Source organism: Fringilla coelebs, assembly GCF_963513975.1.
Source record: "Fringilla coelebs genome assembly, chromosome: 19".
In the NCBI taxonomy this organism is placed as follows: domain Eukaryota; kingdom Metazoa; phylum Chordata; class Aves; order Passeriformes; family Fringillidae; genus Fringilla; species Fringilla coelebs.
In genome coordinates, this window is record NC_140045.1 from 3,940,128 (window position 1) to 3,962,354 (window position 22,227).

Below are 22,227 nucleotides of genomic sequence, written 5' to 3' on the forward strand. Positions count from 1 at the left end.
ACTCAGGGAAGCATAGCCTGTGGCAGGTCTGTGGAGCTGTCCCCTGCATTCCAACCCTCATTCCACAGACGGAATGTTTCCAGAGCATTTATCCCACTAAGGATCTCAGCCCACAAGAGTCAGAGCTCCCACCGGAGCCACAACTGGACATGGCACAAACACCCCAGCAACTGCTGGCACTTTCCAGGCTGCAGGAGCACAGTGGCTGGTCAGGCTCAGTCACTCCTGCACTGAGAGCTTTGCCCCATGAATCTCATAATACAAGCTCTACCTTTGTTGTAGCCCTCCAGGGCCCATTGCAGCAGCAGTGGAAGAAATCTAAACAAAAAGCAACGGCCCCCTGAAATCCTGTCATGCAAACAAGACTCTTCCCACCCATTGCCAACAGGCCTGAATGGAAAGGGACTGAACAGCCCCCACCCACCCCTGCCTGGTGGTCTTTTTGTCTCGTGACCTTCCCCACACAAACACAACCCCACAACAATCAGACAGGCAACATAATGTGCCAGCGCCGGCTTTCCCAGCCCTTCAAGGCAAGCTGGGGAGGGGAAGGGGGAGAGCTGGGGAGAGCTGAAAGGAGCTGGGGATGACTAACAGATAGCATGGGCAAGGAAATGCAAGCACTGTTTTAATTTCTACTTGTACAGCCCCATGATTGGGATAAAAATAGTTTTATAATGAAAGAAACAAAATAAATTTTTCATCTCAAATGGCTGAAAAGGGACATGGGAATACCAACCAGTGAGATTATCATAGAAAAACCAACAAATAAATCCAACAATGCTTCTAAACACTGTGACCATCTCTTAACATCCCCTTCAAGAAGCCAACAATATTGAGCCCTTTGGTGCAAACTCTGCTGATTTTACTTGGCTATCTTTATGATTTAGAGTCTGAGATGAATTAGATATAAAAGTTTCCCTCTAGACTGGGAGAAGACATTTTTGCAGCTGCTCTAGCTGTAGAAATCATCAACACACATGGAAACCCTCCCTGGTGTGATGGCTTCAAAGCACAGAAAGTTTCTGCCAGTCTGTCCTGAATATGGAAAATAGAGTCACCAGCTGTGCTACTGACAGCCAGCAGCAACTGTACCTCCAGCCCCCAGGTTGCCCTTGCAAGGTAACAGATAGCTTTTGCTTACTGCAGGACACATATCACCTTTGGGAAAGAGCAACTGGGGTTTCCAAGGACTTCCCAGGAGCAGAACAGGAGACCAGCCAGGCAAGGAGAAACTCCTAACCTCCTGAAATGCCATGGAATACTCCCATGCTCCCTGTGCAGACACAGGAAAAAATACAGACTCCATGGGAAAGAAAACCTGATAAAACAAAATGAAATATAATCTCTCAGAGCCTGGATTCAGTGAGCTTAGCAGGGCCCTCAGCTAGGCTTCAGGGCACTGGAAATGTCTACCAAGTGCCTTTACAGGGAAAGGAGGCCACGCTTTTGCCACAAGCTGAGATCTGTGCCCCTTGAAATCCTGGCAGCTGAGGCAGCAGCAGAAAGCAAAGCTACAGGAAAGCACTTGTGTGCTTTAACAGACACATTAACCACATGGGGACCATGACATGGTAAGATATGACATCTCAACTCCCCCTGCCAGCACCCCTCTACTCTGTTAGCATTATCACTGCCTTATTAAAGCTCTGTGACCACACAGTGGTCTGCACCTGACCAGGGCTGGTGCAGCTGATGTAAACAGACAGAAAGTCTCCTCGAAAGCCATGTGCAGCAGCTGGGTGCAGGAGGCCTCTCCCAAACCCAGACCAGACCATGTCTTGCCTGAGGTACTGGTCAGAGGTCATGGAGCTGCAACTGACCCTTGCCCATGTCCAGATATGACCTGGAGTAACTGGAAGAGCAGCAGCACCAAGCATGCATACATCTGGCAAAGTTCCCCCAGCAAGGATACTGTCTCCTGCCAATCCACTCCAGCCTTAATCCTCCATGGAAAGATCCCACCAGCAATGTGCTAAGAGGCAATCTCTCAGGCCAGACATTAACAATTAACAATAGCAAAGATGACAGAGGAAGGCACAGATGGAGAACAGATATAACCAGCCTCTGCTCATCACACTGACGTGGAGGAGCTGGTCAGGAGATACAGACAGGATTTTTAGTTTTGGTTAGCCCTCAATAAAGTACTACACATCAGCATGCTTGGGCTCACAGCCTCAGCCAGCCAGAAAGCAAGCCCACAGCCATCACCCTCTACTCTCATCATTTCTTTGCTAGAAAATCTCACTGCACAGAAAATGTTCATTGTAGCAAGTAAGGAAGTACAACAGACCGGTTGCTTAGCTGAGATTAATTCCTGTCCTATTTTATTGCATGAAAAAATTAATTATACTATACCTTAGTCTTATTATGTCAATTAAAATTATATTGCAGTTTTAATTGACCACTATTCCTTGCTCCAGTTGTCAACTCTACAGAGTTTGGAAGCAGCTAAAGTAAAAATTGTTTCAGAAACTGCTACCTGATATCACCAGAAGAAGCAGGTCCTGGCGAGTAACTTCTCCATTCACTCTTCCCTTCCCAGGCCTTGTGGTCCTGGTCTCAGACAAGCTGAAGTGAGAATCCCTCCTACACCAAGGAAAAGGAACACTCTAGATAACTTTAATCCGTGGTGGGGGGCTGATGGGGAAGGGGGGAAATTTCTTGAGGTCATTTTCAGCCCTCCATATTTCACTGTTCCTTCCCCCTTGAGCCTCATGAGCTGTGTGCAGGGCTGTGAGCTCAGGCAGCACAAGCAGTGCCAGAGCTCAGCTCAGTGGCACCAGAGCTCAGTGACACCAGAGCTCAGTGACACCAGAGCTCAGTGGCACAGAGCTGGTGGTTACACTGACCTGTCCACAATGCAATGCTGCCTTCTGCAGCCCCAAGGGGTGACTGGTACCCAAGGCTGTCAAATACCTTCAGCTGCCACTGAATTCATGGACTTGAGACAAATACAAATCAACTCATGAGAAACTTATTTGGGAGATCAAGCCTCCAGAAGAAAAGCAGCTGAGGTTTGTCTACATACTCACTGATGTCCTTCAAGGAAACACAGCAGGTTTCTTGCAAGTTGAAAGATGTGTTTATACTAACTCAGAGCAGGCTGCAGATCCCTGCAATCACAACTAGCCAATTTCAGAGCCAAGACATCATAACCAGGCACCCCTGCCTGCCTCTGGGGGAGTTTTTTCAAATGCCACAATGAGAGAAAGAAATGTCATGGAGGTGCCACCCACGGCCTCAGCCACTCCACACTGGTACTTCAGAATCTGGTTTTATTCCTGCTGCCCACACAGCAAATCTGCCTCTTTCAATGGCCTTCTCAGAAACACAGCAAACCACAGCCCTTTCCTCAGGCTGCAAAACTGAGACACTGTTCAGTCTAACCCTGGCACACATCCCTTGAGAACAGACCAGGCAGAGGTGGATGCAGTACCCACAGAGCAGCACATCATGACAGCAGTGACAGACTTTCCACAGTCAAACTCTGCTGTGCTGAAATCACCAGTGTCTGGAGGGGTGGTGGCCAAGGAAGACACAAGTGAAAGATTTTTTGTCTGACATGAAAGATGCTGGCTGGTAGCAAGGCTTGGATCCAGCACTTCACCTTAGAAAATATTAAAATAAAGCACAAAAGCCTCAGGGGAAGGGATCATTTGAGCCTGTATATTCCTTTCACTTTGGCACGACTTTATGGTGCATATCACAATATTCTCCCTGCATATTTGTTAATGTCCCTTCAGCCCAGGCTTGTGGAAGTGATGAAAACCTGAAGTATTTGCCTCACAGCGCTAAAGGGAAAAACAAGATGCACCAATGTTTCCAGAATGTAACTCTGCAATATCTGAGGGATCATCACCACCTCATGTGTTTGTAAAATGCAATTTATCACACAAATGCTCTGCCATGGAAGGGGTGTACAGCTTACTTTAATGAAATCCTCAGCAAAAGAAATTTAATATTTCAATGCCTGCATACTAAAAGAAACAATGTAAAATTAAAATCAGTGGAAGTCCTTACCCTTCTGAAACCAGCAATGAAATTAGCATGGGGCCCAAAGGAAGCAAGGGAGGCCCCTTCCAAGAGGCCAGGATTTAATTTTGTATTTAAAACCCCACAGTGGCAGATCTGTACTTATTTTAATGACCCACCAAATCTTTTTAGTCCTCTGTATCCCTCAACAAAAGCCTAATAATAAAAAATTATCTACTAAAACTTGGCTTTTCCTGAAAAATAATATCTGAGTAGATCTCCAAAGACAGCTATTTCTATGGACACCATGAATTTGACTGCAGTGTTTTGTTTTCAGATATCATTGCATTTCCCACTTTCACAACTTCCTTGGAATAATATTTGATACAGAAAAAGTTGAAGTGATACTCACAGACAACTGAACAGCCAGCCCTCAGAAACCACAGAACCTCTCCATTTGTATTGCTTTTTGTAACAAATACAGCCAGAGCCACAGAATTACAAGAGATCCTCAGGAGACTTAAAAATTCAAGCAAACCATTGCCATGCAACATTCATAAATGCATTCATTTTATGAGCATCAAATTCCACCTATTAACAGATCAGTCATCCTCTGCAGCTACCAATTTACATATCCAGCCTGTGAGCTGCTGAGGGGCCAGTGGACACAAAATACATGAATGCATTAAATCTGAGAAAGGAAACTAATGTCCATTATACCTCAACTTAATGACCATGTTTTCTTTAGGAGCAGCAGCAGAGCCTGTGCCTGACAACCACACACCCTGCAAAGGCACTCCAGGTGCCAAGAAGCACTGAACCCTCTGCTGTGAGACTGTAGCTGCACTGCAAGCAATGTTCACAAATTAATTACATTCAAGCCCTGTACAAAGAGGGAATTCCTTGGAGCTACCTTCTTACCAAGTCACTAAAACCCTTGCTATTGTACATGGACTAAATTCAAACCTCGCTGTGGAAGATGGTTTATCTAAATATACATTAAAACTCTGGAACGCTTTGTCTGGAAGGCTTTTGCCAAGCCAGGCAGTATTACCAGCTTTAATGTAACAGCACTTTTGATCTTGAAACAGCCAGTTTGTTGCTGGTACATCTATTATTCTTCCTGGAACAGAACCGTGGCCTGATATCACACCTACAATTCACTCTTTGTGTACAGCTATCTAGAAACAGATGTAAGAGAGAGTGTCTCAGCAGCCTGTACCCCCTCCATCACCTCTCCAGCGCCCAATCCAGCACCAATTACAGCTATGGCAAGGAGAAAGGCTTCTATTTTAGGCTTCTTGAAAAGGGAACTGCGTGCTGCAAGCAGAAGAATAGACAAAGGGGGAAAACTCCCCTAAACTGGTTTCTCATTTCAATTGGACACCACACAGGTAGACAACACCTTGAGGAATCAGGGGCAATCCCACAATCAAATGGATTCAATTCATTTTCCAGGTCTGTAGCAGGCAGCTCCCCACGGTAACAGAATATGATTACTGATCTCCTTATTCCATTTTCCCATCTATGAAACTAAATGAACTGATACTGGAGAATGAGCTTTGAAGTCCTGGAAGAGGAAGGGCTATTGCAGTGCTGAATAAGGCCAGTTCCCTACAACTCACAGCCACTGTGGTGATACATGCAAAAACCCTGAGGTGCAGAAGAATCAGGCTCTGAAGGAAACTAAAAAGCTCAGACAAAAGATGAAAGAAACTGAACATGGAAAGTTAATACTGCTTTGAACATTTGCTGAGCAGAAATCCTTCCCAAAAGTAAAAGAACTGTGGTTACCAATCAGGGACACTGGGTTCAGGCTGTCAGGCAAAGCCCACCCCTCCCAAGAGATCTGACTGCAGGGCTTACTCAAAGCCATCTCACAGGCATCAGCTACAGCAGTATCTTAGAAAGGAAGGGCAGGAGCTGTTAGTTGAGCAGTGGGGAAGAAGCAAACACTGCTTATTTATTCAGAGGTCTTGCTACTCGAACTTGTTGCTTCCATCAGATGTCACAGTGATAAGTACCTGTTTAAGAAAAAGTCAGGAACAAGAGCAAAACCACCCCCCTGCAGCTAATCCAATTAAGGCACAGCATAAAGTTGTAGAGATTAATCAGATCTGAGCCACTGGGTCTCTCTCTGCTGCTGTTTAGTGACATGTCTGGTGAGCAATAACCAGCAAGAGGATGGCCAGGCAGAAACACCAATGACCCAGCCAGCCCTAGGAGACAACTGCTGCTCCTCCCTTTTCTGCTCCATCAGGCAGAAAAGAGTGGAGCACACTGCAGGGCAGCCCCATGGGAGAGCTGCTGGGCTCAGAGCTTGGTGGTCCCCCTCAGCCTTATCAGGTGCCAGGATGCTGTGACCAGTGTGGGCTGTGTTAGACACCCCTTGCAGCAAGGACCAGGGCTGTGCCTACCACGTGCTGCAAGGTGGAAACCAGGGTGGAAATGTACGCAGCAAGGAAAAGTTCTGCCCATACAAGTGCAGAGAACTCATCTTACCTTGTGCTTCATTAGCTGGGACTCTGTGTAAAAAGGCTGCAGCAGGGCAGGTGGGGGCTGTTCCAGTTCAAGGGGCACCAGCACAGAAATCACCTGGACTGTCACAAACAGCCCCTTCAGGAGCCAGAAAAAAGCTGAGCTGGGCTTTGCGTTGAAGCAGCTCCACCAGTGTTGGCTCAGTGCTGATGTGGGAATGTTGCTCCTGTCACATCCAAGGTTTCCTGCCTACTGCCGGGCCTGAAGTCCTGACTTAAAGTTACCTTGTAAAACTGAGCACTCTGCTTTTCCACAGCTCAAGCCGTCCTGTACAGTCAGATCTGCTCTGCCTCTCTCCCTCTTCCTCCCTGTAGAGCACAAAGAAGCCAGTGGCCTCAGCCCTTATTGCTGTGACCAGCATCTGCACCCTGGTAACAACTTGCTACCCCATCACCACACCCCAGGGTGCAGCACACCCAGCACGGAAGGATGGACCTGCTCTGGGGAGGGACCTCCCCTCTGACCCATCAGACAGGGCTCGGGCACAGAAGGGCACATTCACTGGGGAAAGGAGGAAACTTTTTCTATGTGCATTTCTTCTGGGCAGGGATTGCAGTTGGACCAGAAATTCATCTTCTCTCCTGGACAATACATGCCGGCCTTTCAGGAAGACAAGTGGAGCAGGCACTCCAGTGGGATGATAGAACTGTAGTGACAGCTAGAAAGTGATGAATTGTTTGTAAGCACCATTCTGACAGTGATGCCAATCTCTCTGGTTGCCAGAAATATTGTTGCAGGCAAGTGATTCCTAATCCAGTGACCCTCCCGGGAAGGGAACTGGATCTTTTGATACCACTCTGCCACACAAGACTTTTGTTTATGTCCTCTGACTAATTGTTCCTCCTTCTTGGTAAATTCTTTATTATGAGGACAGCCACTGTTTTTCAGTTTTTAAAAGGGACTAAAATTTGTATCTTCCCAAAATCAGAACTTCTGCCCTTCCTGAGGGAAGTTTTATCCTTCCTTTACAGACATGAAGCTTTATAGCAATAATCCATGAAACCTGTCAGGAGAAAAACTACATTTTCTTACTCTGGACTCAAACCACAGATCATTTCAGAATATTGCTTAAATCAAATAAAAATAGCCTAAATTAAAAATAGCTCCCCTTTTCACTGTCTGCCGGATCTGGGAGGAAGGTGAAAATACACAGGGACTTGATTTGATGTGTGAAAAACAGAATTCTATAGCAGCGAGTATGCGCACACATTGATTTTAGGTTAATAATAGCTCTGCAATAATACTAAGCTTTGTGGAGAAAACTAAAGCTGGGATAGACCCATGTTGGCTGTAGCTCTGGTACTGAGTACCATGACAACTTGAGCACATCCATCAGAAAGAGAATAAACAAGTTTTTTAAATCTGGTCACATCACAGTTTTCCTGCTTTTAGGACGCTTTCTCTTTCAAATTCCAAATACCTGCTCCCATATCAGCAATCATGACAAGTATCTTGGCTAACCTGGTAGATCCTAGGAAAGGATAACAGGAATCAGCAGCTTTGAGTCTAACAACATAGAGTTAAACATCCAGTATTAGGGGCTACTGAGTAATGCAGGAGTGAGGAGACGGAAGGAGCGTTACTACAGCCAGTCATTCCCTCCCTCCGAATCGGTGTCGGATGACAGAGGCTGGATCACCCATACAGTGTTGGTAAGTACCTTGCACCGGTGAGGAACACAACACCAGGCACTCGGAAACATCTCTGCTCTGATGTCAGCATCACAGCTGGCACACACACAGCATCCCCACCACAGGAGACAGGTCCTGAGCAGGGCTGACTCTTCGCCTGCTAACATCAGAAAAACACCTTCGTGTTCCCACTGAGAAAGAGCTCATTCACCTACATCTGAGGAGCTGAGAATGACCTCAGAAAGACTACAGTACTCCCACTGCAGAGAGCAGCTCTCCTTGAATGAACTGCAGTGGCTCAGCGTAATTCAGGCTGGTTTAGACTACATGAAACCACCCAGTGCAGCTTTGTGTCAAACCTCCACCCCACATCAGCTACATAATTAATAAGGATGAAAGAGAACTTTATCCCTAGCTGGTGTTCAGAGCCTCGGTGATCGGTAAAGCTTGCTGTGCTCTGTTCAGCTTTGGAAGTCAGCAAAAGGAACATACTTCACACATTGCACTACATGCTTGGTCATTAAACACAGGCTTATAAACCTATAAAGTCACTGTTGCTTGCTAGTGTGGAGTATTTTTGCATGATCTTGTTTTGCAGTAGGCACAAAAGTGAATTCGTTTTCACAGTTTTATTACTCCACATGGTCAGATAACAGTCTGGAGCTTCCAGGCAGCTAGAACTGTGTAAGGCCCAGAAAATTCTTACTGTGCTTTTCAGGACTGTTCACCAGGGTCATAAATCAGCAGCTGGCAAATGACTTTCTGGCTCTTCTTGGCCACCACTGCCAACTCTAAAAGATCCCATAAATCAATGCAGTAATGGCAGCTCTCTGCTTATGGAGCACAGGGGGAATAAAGATGGAAGACACTGTTTCAGATACATTAAAACGATTATTTGTGAGGAATTTTCTATCACTACCCTGGGACAAGCCATCCAGAGAACTGGTCTTGTTGAATGGGACTTTGGTTCACTAAGCCCAAGAAGAGACAACACCAGAATATTTAATATGTCAAAGGCATATCCTGCACACAGCACATATGCACAAAACCTGCCCAAACAGTTCCCAGGGATGGCAAGTCCAAGTGTAATAAAGCAAATACAGCTTAATAAAAATTCTTCAGATACTTTATTCAGGTTGGAAGGAAGTTATTCCTCCCGCCATGGTCTCCAAGCACAGCTCAGAGACCAAGGACAGCAGCAGCAGGACTATCTCCCATGCTCTCCATAGCAATCTCCCCCAAAAGGGCTGCCTAAATACACAAATCCATGCAAAAATAAACATTTCCCCAAGACCTAATACTATTGTCAGAGGACATATGAAGGAAAAATATTTATGCCTTCCCTGTTGACAGGGAGGACAACAATCCAGAGACAGAAATCCAGTGAGAGCAGGAGTGTGTGCAAAAGCAACTCCTCTATCAGCAACCAAGAAGGAGTAGCTGAGGGAAGAGGCAGCAGTTCAAATAGAAGGAACCACAATAAACACTTTGATTTTCCTCCCTAGGGCAAAAGACAAGGCTAAAACCCAACATCATTCCATGGAGGCCACTGCCTGAAGTGAGAAAAAATGCTGAAGTCCTAATTTCCATTATTTCTCAGTGTGAGCGCAAACGTGAGAGGAGTGGCAGAGCATCTGGCTCTGTCTTAGAGCCAAGGGGCAGAAATAAAAACCCACTTTGGTCTCTAAATTCCTTAGGGCACACCCCATTCTGATACCCACCCTGGCAAAACATAGTTTATGTCAGACACATAAACAATCCAGGATACTTGTCACACTTGTTTTCAAGTGCTTTGCTAAACCAAGTCAGAGCATTCAGGATCAGGTCCTCCAATAGTTTTTGTGACAGTTCCAGTTTTTTACCTTCTATAGTATTGATCCTTTCTCTCCCAAGAGGCAAACAAGGCTACATCTCCCTGGCTGCAGGCTGCATTCAACAAACCCTTCCACTACCACTGTACATCATAAACAAAATCCTCCACAAACCAGGCACTCCTATTTATCATTGGCACCTATTTGTGAAGGCTCACTGAGGCAGAGATGTTTCCTCAGGGAACACTGCCCTGAAGAAATGCATCAGACCAGAGGTTTGATGATAGTCACAAACAGCTCTGCCTCCAGCTGTCTCATTCATCTTTCCCTCATGGAACTCAGGAGACTCCAGAGTATTTGCTACTTACAAAGTATGTCAAGTATCAAAGAACATGAAGAACAGTTCCTAGGGGTAAGATTGATCTTGCTTGTTTAACATCAGTTTCATACATCGTTACTCTTCTCACCAACAACACAGGTCACTGCAGATACCTGTTCCTAAGCAACAGGAATGGACACTAAGAACTCATAAATTCTCTGTGTCTTGCTAGTGTGGGGTTTTACTTTCAAAGTTGAAAGAATTCAAGGTCCAAGTGAGACTCGAAGGGATCACAAACATTCAGGACTTTCACTACACTTTTCACCAAGAAATATTGTCTCTAGGGAACAGAATATTCCCTGTGTCACCCTGAGCAGACAGATCAGTGTTGATGTCACCACTCAAGAGACTGGGAGAGGGAAAAAAGTGCTACAGCTTGAACAGGCAAACACAACCAGGTTTGAATCACACAAAAATCCAGGTCATTCAAAGATCAGCTTTCCTCAGGAGCCTGTATGTACAGTGGTGCAGGAAAACAGCCCATCAGCTGAATACCATCAATTTTGTCTCATGGTCTGCTGTTACTTAACTGATTTCAGACCAACATATAGTACAACACCTAGTGAGGAGGCAGAAAGAGATCACAGCTTTCTTGGCTGCTGTCAAACTCAAACACTCCCACTGCTGCATTTAATTTGCAAACGTGCCCCAGTACTTTTACACTGATTGCAAATACCAGAAAGCAATGGGAACATCATACTTCCTACTGTAGAGGAGAAACATTTGTTTTGTCTGGTAGAGTGTAACTTTAGAAGTCCTGTAAATGTTACAGGCATGATGATGGTGTAGAAAAGCACCTCCAAACTGTTTCCACTCGCTAAGCAGCTGGCTTGCTCCTCTGGAGATGAGATGATCTCTTCCCCTTCTCTGTCATGACAGCACACAGCCACAGAGCACAATGCACCAGCTGATTTGCAAAACAGCATCAATCCACTCTGTGTTTATGGCTTTTTCTCCCCTTTCTTTCTAAACACGCAGGCTTAAACGTTTTTATTGCTTCAGTGATTTTCTATGTGCAAGACAGGATTTGAGAACAATGCATTAGCAAGGATCTATGTGCCTAAATCCCATCCCGCACATCCAGCTGAAACAGCAGAGCAGAGATTCCACAGCCCCCTGCTGCAGCTGGGACCAGGAAGCAGCAAAGACACACAGCTCTGGACACAGCTCTGCATCCCTCTCGGACACTGCACTCCAACGTGCAGGTTACTAGGCTCAGACGTGGAAGGTACACAAATGTGTAATGAGTAGGAAGTTTCCTGAGGCTTTTTACAAATCTAGAGAAATCAAGCTGCCAGTAACTCATGAGCTGTGTAAGACTGACTCAGCCTCCATGTGTTTTTTGGCGTGTTTGTTATGACTCCTTGAAACATTTCAGGAGATGCTGCTTTTACTGGCACAAGCTTAAGAGTGCTGTATTTGCTATGCTGCCAATATCTGGTTCATACTGATGGCTTCTACTCCCAACTTTTTGCACTAGTCAGAGTCAACAGTCAGTGTACAGGCTGGTGGGATTGGAGAGAGGAGTGCCCAAATAGCCAGGGAAAGGAGAAATGGGATAGCTGATCACAAATTTTTTCAAGCTGTAGGGAAGGTGTAAAATAAAGAGATCCATATTCAGCATAAGGGCTGGCTGGTGCTCCGTGTACAGAGATATTAGAAGATTAAGGAGGAACCTGGGACACTTTTGCTGGTTATCTTTCAAGGGGTGGGAATATTGTTAATGACCTCCATGTGGCTTTTTCATGCTGAGCCATCACTCCAGGGTGTTTTGGCTAAAAGTCAAATCTGGGTATAAGCCTGGAAGTGCTGGGAGATTGCCATCCACTGTAACAATACTGGGGATGGACAGAGGCTAATCCAGGCATGGTAAAAGACATTATCCTGCAGAGGGAATAGTCACTTGGACAGATATTTGCTGCTCAATGTCCAAGTTTCCTTCCTTGACTGAGGGAAGGATAAATTCCCCTCCCTTTTCCCAGGCTGTATTCAAAAAAGCCTCTGGCTGAAGGCAGTGAGGAATTGATAATCTAGAGGGCAACAGCAAACCAATCTCCTTCAGCAAAAACACATCTCCTACCAGCCCCTTTTTCCCTTCAAGGCTATCCACAGGGCAATGAATTTGAAGGGATTCTTTTTTTTTACCTCAACCCCATAACCCAAAGTGGAGGAGTCAAAGGGTTAATGCTGTATGGCAAAGGTCAGCCCAGTTTGGGGACAGAGGAGAAAGGAAAGCATTGTGGCCACAGACAGCTCTCTGCGACCACAACGCCACTTGAGAAATGTAAAGTGATGGTGTTGCTCAGAGAAAAGGCCTGAGAGCCCAGTCTAAATCCCAGGGCTTTATCACTCACAAAAGCCCAGCCCCTTGAGTCATTAATCGTGTGCTCCATGGCTGGGTGCCTCAAAGAGCAGCAGATGACACATGCCCAGCTGCTACTGCCGCCCCTTCGCAAGGTAGCAGCAGAGGCAGGTGCACTCCCAGTGCCCTCTGCTCGAGACTAATCTATTCTCCCTCCTTGTCCTCTGCCTTTCATCTCCTCCAGCAGCCCACGCTGACAACTGTAAATGAGATTAGACTTCAAGGCGTGGGGCAGATGCAGAACCCCCTCTGTGCATTGTAAAGAGACCCTTGTAGATTTTAAAATGTCTCTACAATGCACAGCTTGGCAGAGGGGGAGAAGGGGACACATTTCCCGTCACACTCTCAGAAGTATCTGATATGGCAGACGAGGCAGATGCTGGTTTGGGGCCTGGATGCTAATCTCTTATCACCATGGACATTCTTCCCACCAGCACCTCTGATTCCCCAGACACCTTAGCAGATGAAGTGACAAGTTGATGACTATTTCCTAATCGCAGTTTCCATAGCCTCCTGTCTGCAGCACCATTCCATTTAAATGTGGACAGATGTCCCAATGAACACTATAAAGGCAGCAATAGTCCAAAATTCAGGCAAGGACTTGAAGGCTGCACAAAACCCTGGGCTCAACCCCCCTGGCTATACTGCTGCTATCACTGCCTCAATTTCCTATTCTTTGTATTACAGTTTGTGCTCCACCTGTTCCCAGTGATCCAACAAACCAGCAGTGAGACACAAGTTGTTTGTTAGAGAAAGAGGTGAAATCTCAAGGCACAAACCACTGCCTACAGCTCAGGGAGACCTGCCTGGAGAGGTCTTGCAGCCACAGCTGGCAGAGGTTTGCCAGCAACAATAGGCAGGGGAATGTTTCAAAGCAAAGGGTCATGTTTAGCTCAACAGTGCCCCAGTAATAAACTGGAATTTCTTTTACAGCGTAGGAAATAGCTCTGCCTGCCTGCACTAAATGTTACCCAGAAAAAAGGGACAGTTAACATAAAAGATCATTAAGTTCAAAATAATTCCTTTCCCCAGTTACCACCAACAATTGATAATAGCTGCCCCAATTTTATGGATTGCTCTGCAATTTCAATTGTGCAGGAACCAGCCCTGGATTTAAGGCAGCTGCAAAGTCAGCATCTTTTGAAGCATATTTTAATGTTTTATGAGACCATGGTGGAGCAGGTTCAGCTGCACCCACTGCTGGTAGTGTCAGCAACTGAACTCTTCCTGGCAAGTGAATGTCTAACTCTACAGCCTTGTTTCTGAGCTCAAGTTTTCCATTAGCTGCCTACACAGACTGGGTAACTTGGCATCTCTCTGCATTCCCCATAAACTCTGTTCATCTGTTGCCATCACACCCACATACAAGTCTCAGGGAGGAATCTAGGATTTCTAAAGCAGCTGCAACAAAAACACAGCCTGGATTGACAAGCAATAGGATCAAGGTGTTGAGGCAGTAAGGAGGGTCTTTTTGGAGAGTTTTTTGTGTGTCTATTTAAAACAAGTTTGTTGTCATGACTACAAACCAGGGTATGGATGAGAAAAAGTGAGAGCTCCAGGATGAGGGCTGATAATGCTAATTCACCCTCGAAATCTCAACAGCCTTAGGGATGGGGAAACAGAGAAGATGATACAAGCTCTTACCATCTAACAAGGTTAAAAGCCACCTGCAGACGGCAGGTCTGTCCCAAGAACAAACGCTGTTGTCCTAGATAGCCCCTTTCACCCAGCCCAGCCAAGGGCTGGATAACACCAACCAGCTGCAGTCATTGCCAAAGCAGGGGCACTGGGGACATGGCAGCAAAGAGCTGCACCCGAGGCCCTAGGGAGGACACAGTAAAGCAGGAACAGCCCCTCAGGACACTCATCTGCAGACTCACTCTCCAACCATCAGGCAACTTGGCTTCAGCAAGGGCTGGGAGATGTTCTCATGTCTGAGTGCAAGGCAATTAACAAATCTTATTAACACAGAGAAGCATGAAACTGTCAGCAGCTGCTCCTGGGATTGTTGCATTTTCAACTTTGCCAGAAGATTAACAAAAAAACGGGGCTTTGGCCACTGAAGAACGAATGAAGAAAACCCCCGGTGATTGCAGAGGGATGGAGAGAGCTTGCTCTGCTCAGAGCTCAGATTCTTCACAGACAGCACAGAGCACACAGCGATGGTGCAGGCACTGCAGAAGGCAGCAGATGCAGAGCTAATGTGTGTGTGGGGGTGGAGGGTGTTTATGAGCACAATAAATAAATGTATGAATCCCTATAAAAGTTCCCATATAAAAGTGAGTTAGAGCTGCCCGAGGGCCATGGCCTTGTAATAAAAACCACATCTTGCAAGCACAGTATGAGGCAGCAGCTGAACTGTAGCTGTCTGGCTGCAGCACTGAAGAGCTGTGAGTCTGCCAGTTCCCAAACTCTTGAGTGAAGTGCTGACCCCACTAAATCCAGGAGGAATTTTGGTACTTGCTTCAGTTTAGTCAGGATTTTGTCCTGGGAAGGGCTTCTTTGAACCTTAAAGCATAGGAAGCATTTCTGTGTCTGAGTTTTTGTCGAATTTAGGTTCCTTTACTTCTTAAATAAATCAATTTGCAAGTAGCTGAAGATCTTGGCTTGAGATACTGACAGTTCCCGGTGTGACAGATTAGAGCTGGATCAAAACAAATAAAAAATTCCTACAGAAAACATGGTCAGTCACTCCTTTCTCCTAAAATAACCAAGCAAAAAGCACTGCTTTATGGCTGAGCAGCAATTTTTCCATCAAGAAGTTTTGAATTTTTAATTTAAGCTGGGGAGGGGGAGATCATAAAAAAAACAAACCCCTTAAATTTTGTATGTCTAAACAGAAAACTTGCTGCTTTTTTTGGTCAGTAAACTTAAATGAAAGTTTAAAAAAAACTTTCTCAGAGAAAAAAAACCCAAACAACCAAGCATTAATAATAATTTCTTTTCCCTCTCAAAGGCTCTGTGTGTGCTCTGACCTGTCCTTCACAGTTTTCTGGGATGACAGAGTTTAACAGCAACAAGTCACTTGCAGACTACCAGCCTGTAAATTCCCAACTACTCTTAACACTTTCTCCAGAGCCTTCTTTTGCTCTCTTGGGAGGTGGTGAGTGCAGAGGCCCACGTGTCTCAGCTGAGAAGGTGGCTCTCAAACCTCAGTCCCAGCCCAGGAGTCACAAATGCACCTGCACCTTGGGCCACCCATTTCCACTCCGAGGACACACCCAGTCAGATCCTGACTCCCAGGGAAATCTGCAACTGTTCCCAGTGTCAACACAGGCTTTCTCTAGTTATTAAGACTGTCCTTATGTTTCACACGTATGCCAATCAGAGCTAAACAAAGTGCTCCCCTCTCCTCCTAGCACACTGCTGCTGGGAATAGCAACCTTGTTCCATGACAAACAGCATCTTGCAATTCACTGCAGGTCTAATTGCATTGCTTTACTGATATAATGCTCCAAGAAGACATCAGTTTTGCCCACAGGCAACAAGGACATTATTGATTTACTCAGGACTTATGTGTAATTGTCACAGGTTGCATTCTCTTTGATAATAAAGTCTTAGACAAGGTTTAAAATTCAGCTGCAGCCCTAATTGAAACACAGCTAATTACTGAAGGTCTGTCTTTACAGCCTGTTCCATTGTTACTGGGCTAGTGTTCTGTACATCCAACAGTCAAACTCCCTCCCCTTAAAAAAAAAAAAATCTCATCTACTATTCATATAAGTCCAATGGGAAATTACAGATTCCTCTCTTTGAGCCTGAGGTAGCTACAGCCAACAGCCCCATCCCACAAGGACTCAATGACTTCAAAGGATGCTTGTAGAATAAGACTCCAAATTAGGGCCAGCGTTGGAGACAGAAGAATTCAAAGCGGCTGGAACAAACATTCAGCCCAGACCACAAGCAATTTATTGTGCATCCACCTTTTCAGTGGCAGCATCCCCTATGAGCCCCAGCAGATTCAAACACACCACACAATTTAGGTGTGATCAACAATCACAATACCCAGTTCCCAACTGCCTGCTGACTGTACCACAGCCAACTTGCTGCAGTCCAGGCACGTGGATTAGCAGCTGGTCACGGCTAACCCTGTATAAATGAGCACTCATCAGAACAGGCAGCCCCAGTTAATAGCTGAATGACAACAGGACCCCCAGGGTACCAAGGACATCCTTTTGCAGGCTGCACCACAGCTTTTGGCCTTGTAGTGCAGCCAGCCACAGAGGCAAGATTATCGCTTCATAAAGCAGGAATGAAATCCCATCCGAACTTTATTGCCAGGATGATGCCAGCGTCAGAGGAAGCTCCCTCACAGAAGGTGACATTTACAGGCACGCACAGCAGCACAAAAGTTTATGACATCAAGAGAGTGCTGCAGTTTAGAAGCAAATCAACCCTAGAAAAACCCCTCTGTTTATAGCTGCTACACATTTCAACCCGGCAGATGGAAGGGATACCACAAAGCAAACATGTCCATTAAAGCAGCTAAAAGCATCATTTACAAACTAGAACCCACAACCCAAAATCTCAGCAGCTATAGTTCGGAGCTCTTCAGAGCTGTGCTGACTTCAGCCAGCTACAGATCTGTCCCCAGGCATTTACCTGACACGACCACAGTCTTTGGTACAGAAGCAGATTCTTTGCTAATCCTGTGCAAGTTTAAAACAGCAGGTCCTGCCTGGATGATGTAACCCTGCAGAAGTCAGTTCAGCAGCTGGGGAGCCATTTCAAAGAACACTGTGCTGGATTTACAGGTCTTAGTCTGCCTGCCTGAAAGAGCAGAAGATCCTTTAATCCCCAAGCAAGGACAGCACAACTGGCAGGAAACAGAGCACCTGCTGCAGCACCTTGGCTCAGCCCCTGAGCTGCCAGGGATGGGCTCAGTCCTGTCCCTGGCTACTCTGAAGAGGAACTGAGAGAAAGGCCCAAAGCAGCTGAGATAATTATGACTTGCATATCAGCATCCTGGGAACTGGGAGCATGCAGCACATTACTCCTAGGCTGTATTTTAAATGCAGGGGAAAGTCAGTACAGAGGAAATTAACCAGAGGTTAGGCTCTTTGCTCACAAGACAGAGAGAATATATCAGTTGTTCACATACCTGATCAAATAGGGCTTTCCAGTGCTGAGAGGCAGCATAAGGGAGGAGAAAGAGTAAAAAGAAGGTATAAGAGCAATGACATTAACATGCAGTAAACTGTAGAAGTATATTCTAAGAGAGAAATAACCAAATGATTTAATGCCATTTCCAACATCCTTCTTCATCCCAGAATCACCTACCCTTCCGGAGGAGGAGGAAAGGGAATCTACCAAACACAGGGAGAACAGTTTTCACTTACAAATCCAAATTAGGATGAACTCAAAAACATTCATGTGTTAATTCTGTTTTCTCCCACTTTGTCTATTTGCAGGCAAGCAAGGAAAAAAGGGGTTTTTACTCACAGAGATCAAGAAAGCTCTGTGTATATTGAGGGAATGGATGAATTAGCAATGTTTTTCCAGATCACTTTCTGAGATCCTGTGGTCCAACACTGACCCATCAATTCCTTTGCTGGGTTGTCAGAGCCCTGTCTACTGCCTGCTCCTGAGTCTGGTTTTCTGCAGGCTTTTGATAACCCATCAATTCTCTGATCCTCACATGTCCACATCTGAAAAACAGGTAATTCCTCTTGTGCAAGGTGGGAGGGTGGAAGGCTGGAGAAAGCCCACTGCAAGGATTTACCCCACATCTTTTGTTCTATCAGATCTGCCTTAAAAATGCTGTATAGGAGGAAGCTCCACTTTGACGCTCACAACCGTGTGAACGTTCCGCAAGTCCTTGTCACTTGGAAACAGAAAAAATTAGCCGGAAACTGGCTCTGATTTATGCTTTGTAGAGAGAATGATATCAACTCATCTCCCTGACCCAGACTTGCTGCCTCACTGTCCCATGAAACAGAGGAAATTCCTACTGAATTGTTTAAGGCTCTCATCTATCCCAGATTTAGGGGCCAGTTGAGAAGACAGCAACTTCCATGGGGCAGCACCGAGGTAACTGCTGGCTTAGGATCCCCAGAAACATTTGCACATTTCCAGATCTGTTGTTTTCTCTGCCTCATTCACCTTCCCAGAAAAGAAACAAATTGAGTAAAACAACAAATATCATACCTTTATAAGCAAATCTCCTCACAATGCTATTAGCAAAGCAGAAATCTGGTGAGAGTCTTATCTAGTCCTAGAAGAACATTTCCTTTTACATGGTAGGCAAATCTAAAGCAGAATTGACTGAAGAGACAGTGGGGTATCAGACCACTGAATTACTTTTCATTAGTTAATTTGTTGGCTCCCCTCCTCCCCATGTCTCTCTCCATTTATAAGCTCTCATTTATCATCATAAATCAGTCCAGCACTTTAAACAGAACATTTTGGGACTGTTTGAATCCTGGCTTTATGGAATGCTGCTCTGAGAGCTACAATGACATCACAGCTGAACTGTTACATACTTCAAGGCTGTGACAGCCAAACCTCCATTGTGTTATATTTTTGTGGTTAATAACACATAAAGAACTGACCTTGTGTCAGTTCTTGCCGGCCAAGCCAGAGAGCTTCCATCAGGCTTTCAGATGTAATAGCAACAACACAAAATCAACCCCCAGTTAGGTCTCAGGGGGCACAGAGTAGCACAGAGCAGTTGAAATTTTCAGAGATGATGTTCTGTAGCCTGCTTGTTTCAGCAGGAAATCTTGGCGGAGTAGAAGGAGGGTATTTACACTGCTTCCTGCTTTTCTGACTTGCAGATGATACATGATACCTCAGGCTTCTGTCACATCATCTACTGCCAGGTCTCAGCAGCTTCCCATAACCAGTGCAGCTGCAGGCTTTAGTTTTGTTGATTATAGAAAACAAGGTACCAGAGTCAAATAACAATGCAAGTAATGGCAAGACACTGCAAGCTGGATCTGACCCAAGCTGTCCTACCTCAAGGTCAAGCAGAAAGGCAGCAGCAGAACTGGGATGAGAATCTAACTTCATCAGGGACAGCTCCTGTCCCAGGAGCCCAATCCTGCCAGGCACTCAGCATTTCAGCATCTCCTGGGCCCCCTGGCAGGATTGAATTGCTAATGGCTGTGTCTGTGTAGAAGCTGGAGCAACTCCAAGGGGCTCACATGTATCACAACAGGAAATCTTTCCTGTAGGACCATCCAGACAAGCACAAAATTTGTCAGAGAAGAAAAGGTCACAGTCTGACGTAAGCCAGCAATGGGATTTGGAAACCTGGACTGTAAAAGCTCCTGGAAAGCCACCCTTTCCAAATCAAAGCTACACACACCCCTGAGTCAGGCATCTCCTCTTAGACTGTCTGGCAGTGTTGTAGCAGAGGTCAACCTGCATCACACGCTCCCTCCTGACTGCACTGTGCTCAGGACTACAGACTGGAGAATGCAGCTCTAGCAAGCAACTGCACTTCCTCCACTGCCCTCTGGGAGGAAAATCCAACAGCAAACGAATTCTAGGTGATTCAGAAGGAAGGGCTGGGGGGTGAGGAACAGGCTCTGTCCCTAAGCATGCCTGGGCGGCTTCCTCCAGCAGCGTCAAAAAGGTAGAGAGAGGGCCGAGGGGATGTGCAGTTGCTGGACGTTCAACTCCCAAGTGTCCCTTTCGTGGTGCAAGACCCGAGCCAGTGCCCGCTTCAGAAAGACATTTAGTATCTCTGCTTTATGTCTGACAGGCTGGAACAGACCCTGCACTTACCGCTGCAGACTGAGCAGACACTTTTCAGTCCTCATCCCAGCCGATTTTGCTGGGAATGAGAGCTGTGAGCAGTCCTGGGATGCACCAGGAATACAGGATCTCTCACGTTCACTCCCTCCCAGACAGGTGCACGGCGAGCTCCTGCCTCCGGGTCCGGCAGATGCAGAACAATTGCCTCAGCTCTGCAGGCACTGCCGCTCAGCACGGCAGGAGCAGATCTGGAGTGCGCAGGACCCCGTCGCGTCCTTCTGGGCTGGGTGAGCAGAGAGCCGGTGCTAAGTTATCCCACCCTCACGTGCCATCAGAACTCGGAGGGTGGAGAGAAGCCACCAGCCCTGTCGAGCCGAGGAGAAAACTTATTCGACTGTTTGTTGCTCGGGGGCTAGAAGAGGGAGCAGCTCCCCAGAGCGGGAGCGTTTCACATCTGTCATCCTCAGGGTGGCTGTGACTCTGGAGGAGCTCTCTGTCCCCCGGCAGCCTCTCGAGACAAGGCGTCAGCTCCTCTCCAGGCTCCAGAGTCGCGTCCGTGCGCAGTCCGATGCCCCTGCCCGATCCGCCGCCACCCGCCGGCATCTCCCCACCGGACGCGGGCACCCAGCGAACCGGGAGCCTGCCCGGGCCGCCGGGGCTTGGAAGGACGGGAACTGCGGCCCCGGGGACGGAGCCAGCCCGGCGGCTGCTGGAGCCCGCAGACACCCAGCGGCGGGAGGGCGGCGGGGACGGCGGCTTTCCCTGGTCCCGCAGGGTCACCGGCCCCGCTCCTGTGCCCATCCCGGGCTTCAGCTATGAATAGCTTGAGCCGATTATCCCGGCCCGGGGGAAAGGGGGGAAGGTACCGAGCAAAGGAAACTTACATCCTCTGCGGCCATAGGTAGGACATCTTCGGAGTCCAGCACCTCGATTTCTTCCGCCTCCGAGCTTGCAGCCACAGCAGGGGAAGAGCTGGCGTGAGGCTCCGGCAGCCTGTCTCCCATGCTTGGAAACGGTCCCCCTCCAGCCCCCGCCCCCCTTCTCCCCAGATCCTTAAAGAAATTAAACCTAGCTGCTGGTTGGCAAACTTTCAAGCGCAGCCGAGCCTGCCTTCATGACTCCCGCAGCCGGGAGGGGAGGAAATCCTCCATCCACGGAACATCCAATTAGCGCGGGCAGCGCCGGCGGGCGGCATCCCGGCGGCCGAGCTCCGGCCGGGGCAGTGACCCCTCCCCGCCTCCCGCCCCTGCGGCCGGGCGGTGCCCCCGGCCCGGGCACGACCGGCGCCTCCCCCGAGCCATCGCCCAGGGACGGGGGTCCGCCCTTCCCGGTGCGGGGGGAGCCCCGGGGGCTCTCGGAGGCAGAGCCCGGAGCTGCGGCACGTCCGAGGATGCGGGCTGGGCGACGGCGGAGGGAGCAGCGCCGGGTGGCCCCAGCCCACGGCCGGCACCGCCTCCCACGAGGAGACCCGCGGCGGCCGTGGCCGGCACCGGGCAGCCCCTGCGGCGGGACCCGGCCGCTTCCAGCCCTGCCCTCCTGCCCGCGGACAGGTGACCAGACGTGCCGGTTCATCGGGGCTCCCTGCAGGCGACTTCTCTGTCCTAGAGTCTCATCGTGAGAGGCAGGTGCGGGGTTTTACATCTTTTACCATAATTATTTGTTCCTGTATGTCAGGATGGACAACTTAACCATCTGGAGCCTGGATTAGGAACTTGAGGAATGCCTTGACTGCCGGCAAAAATCCAGCAGTTTAGCTTCTTCCAATCAAGTACAGAAATAGCAGGTTGGCAAGGGGGAAGGGCGAGCAGAGCCAGGCTGATCCACATGGTG

General features: G+C 47.4%; 1 protein-coding gene across 2 annotated transcripts in view; it reads right to left on the bottom strand.

Annotated features, from left to right (window-relative positions):
* Nucleotides 1-21,401, bottom strand: part of RHBDL3 (rhomboid like 3) — a gene marked incomplete at both ends in the record, with an annotated part of 55,854 nt that extends 34,453 nt beyond the window's left edge. For both annotated transcript variants that reach the window (XM_084218768.1, XM_084218767.1), the window contains 2 exons: nucleotides 17,798-17,821; nucleotides 21,282-21,401. In XM_084218768.1, coding sequence (XP_084074894.1) covers nucleotides 17,798-17,821; nucleotides 21,282-21,401 — 144 coding nt within the window. The remainder of the gene's footprint in view (nucleotides 1-17,797; nucleotides 17,822-21,281) is intronic.
* Nucleotides 21,402-22,227: the final 826 nt, after the last annotated feature.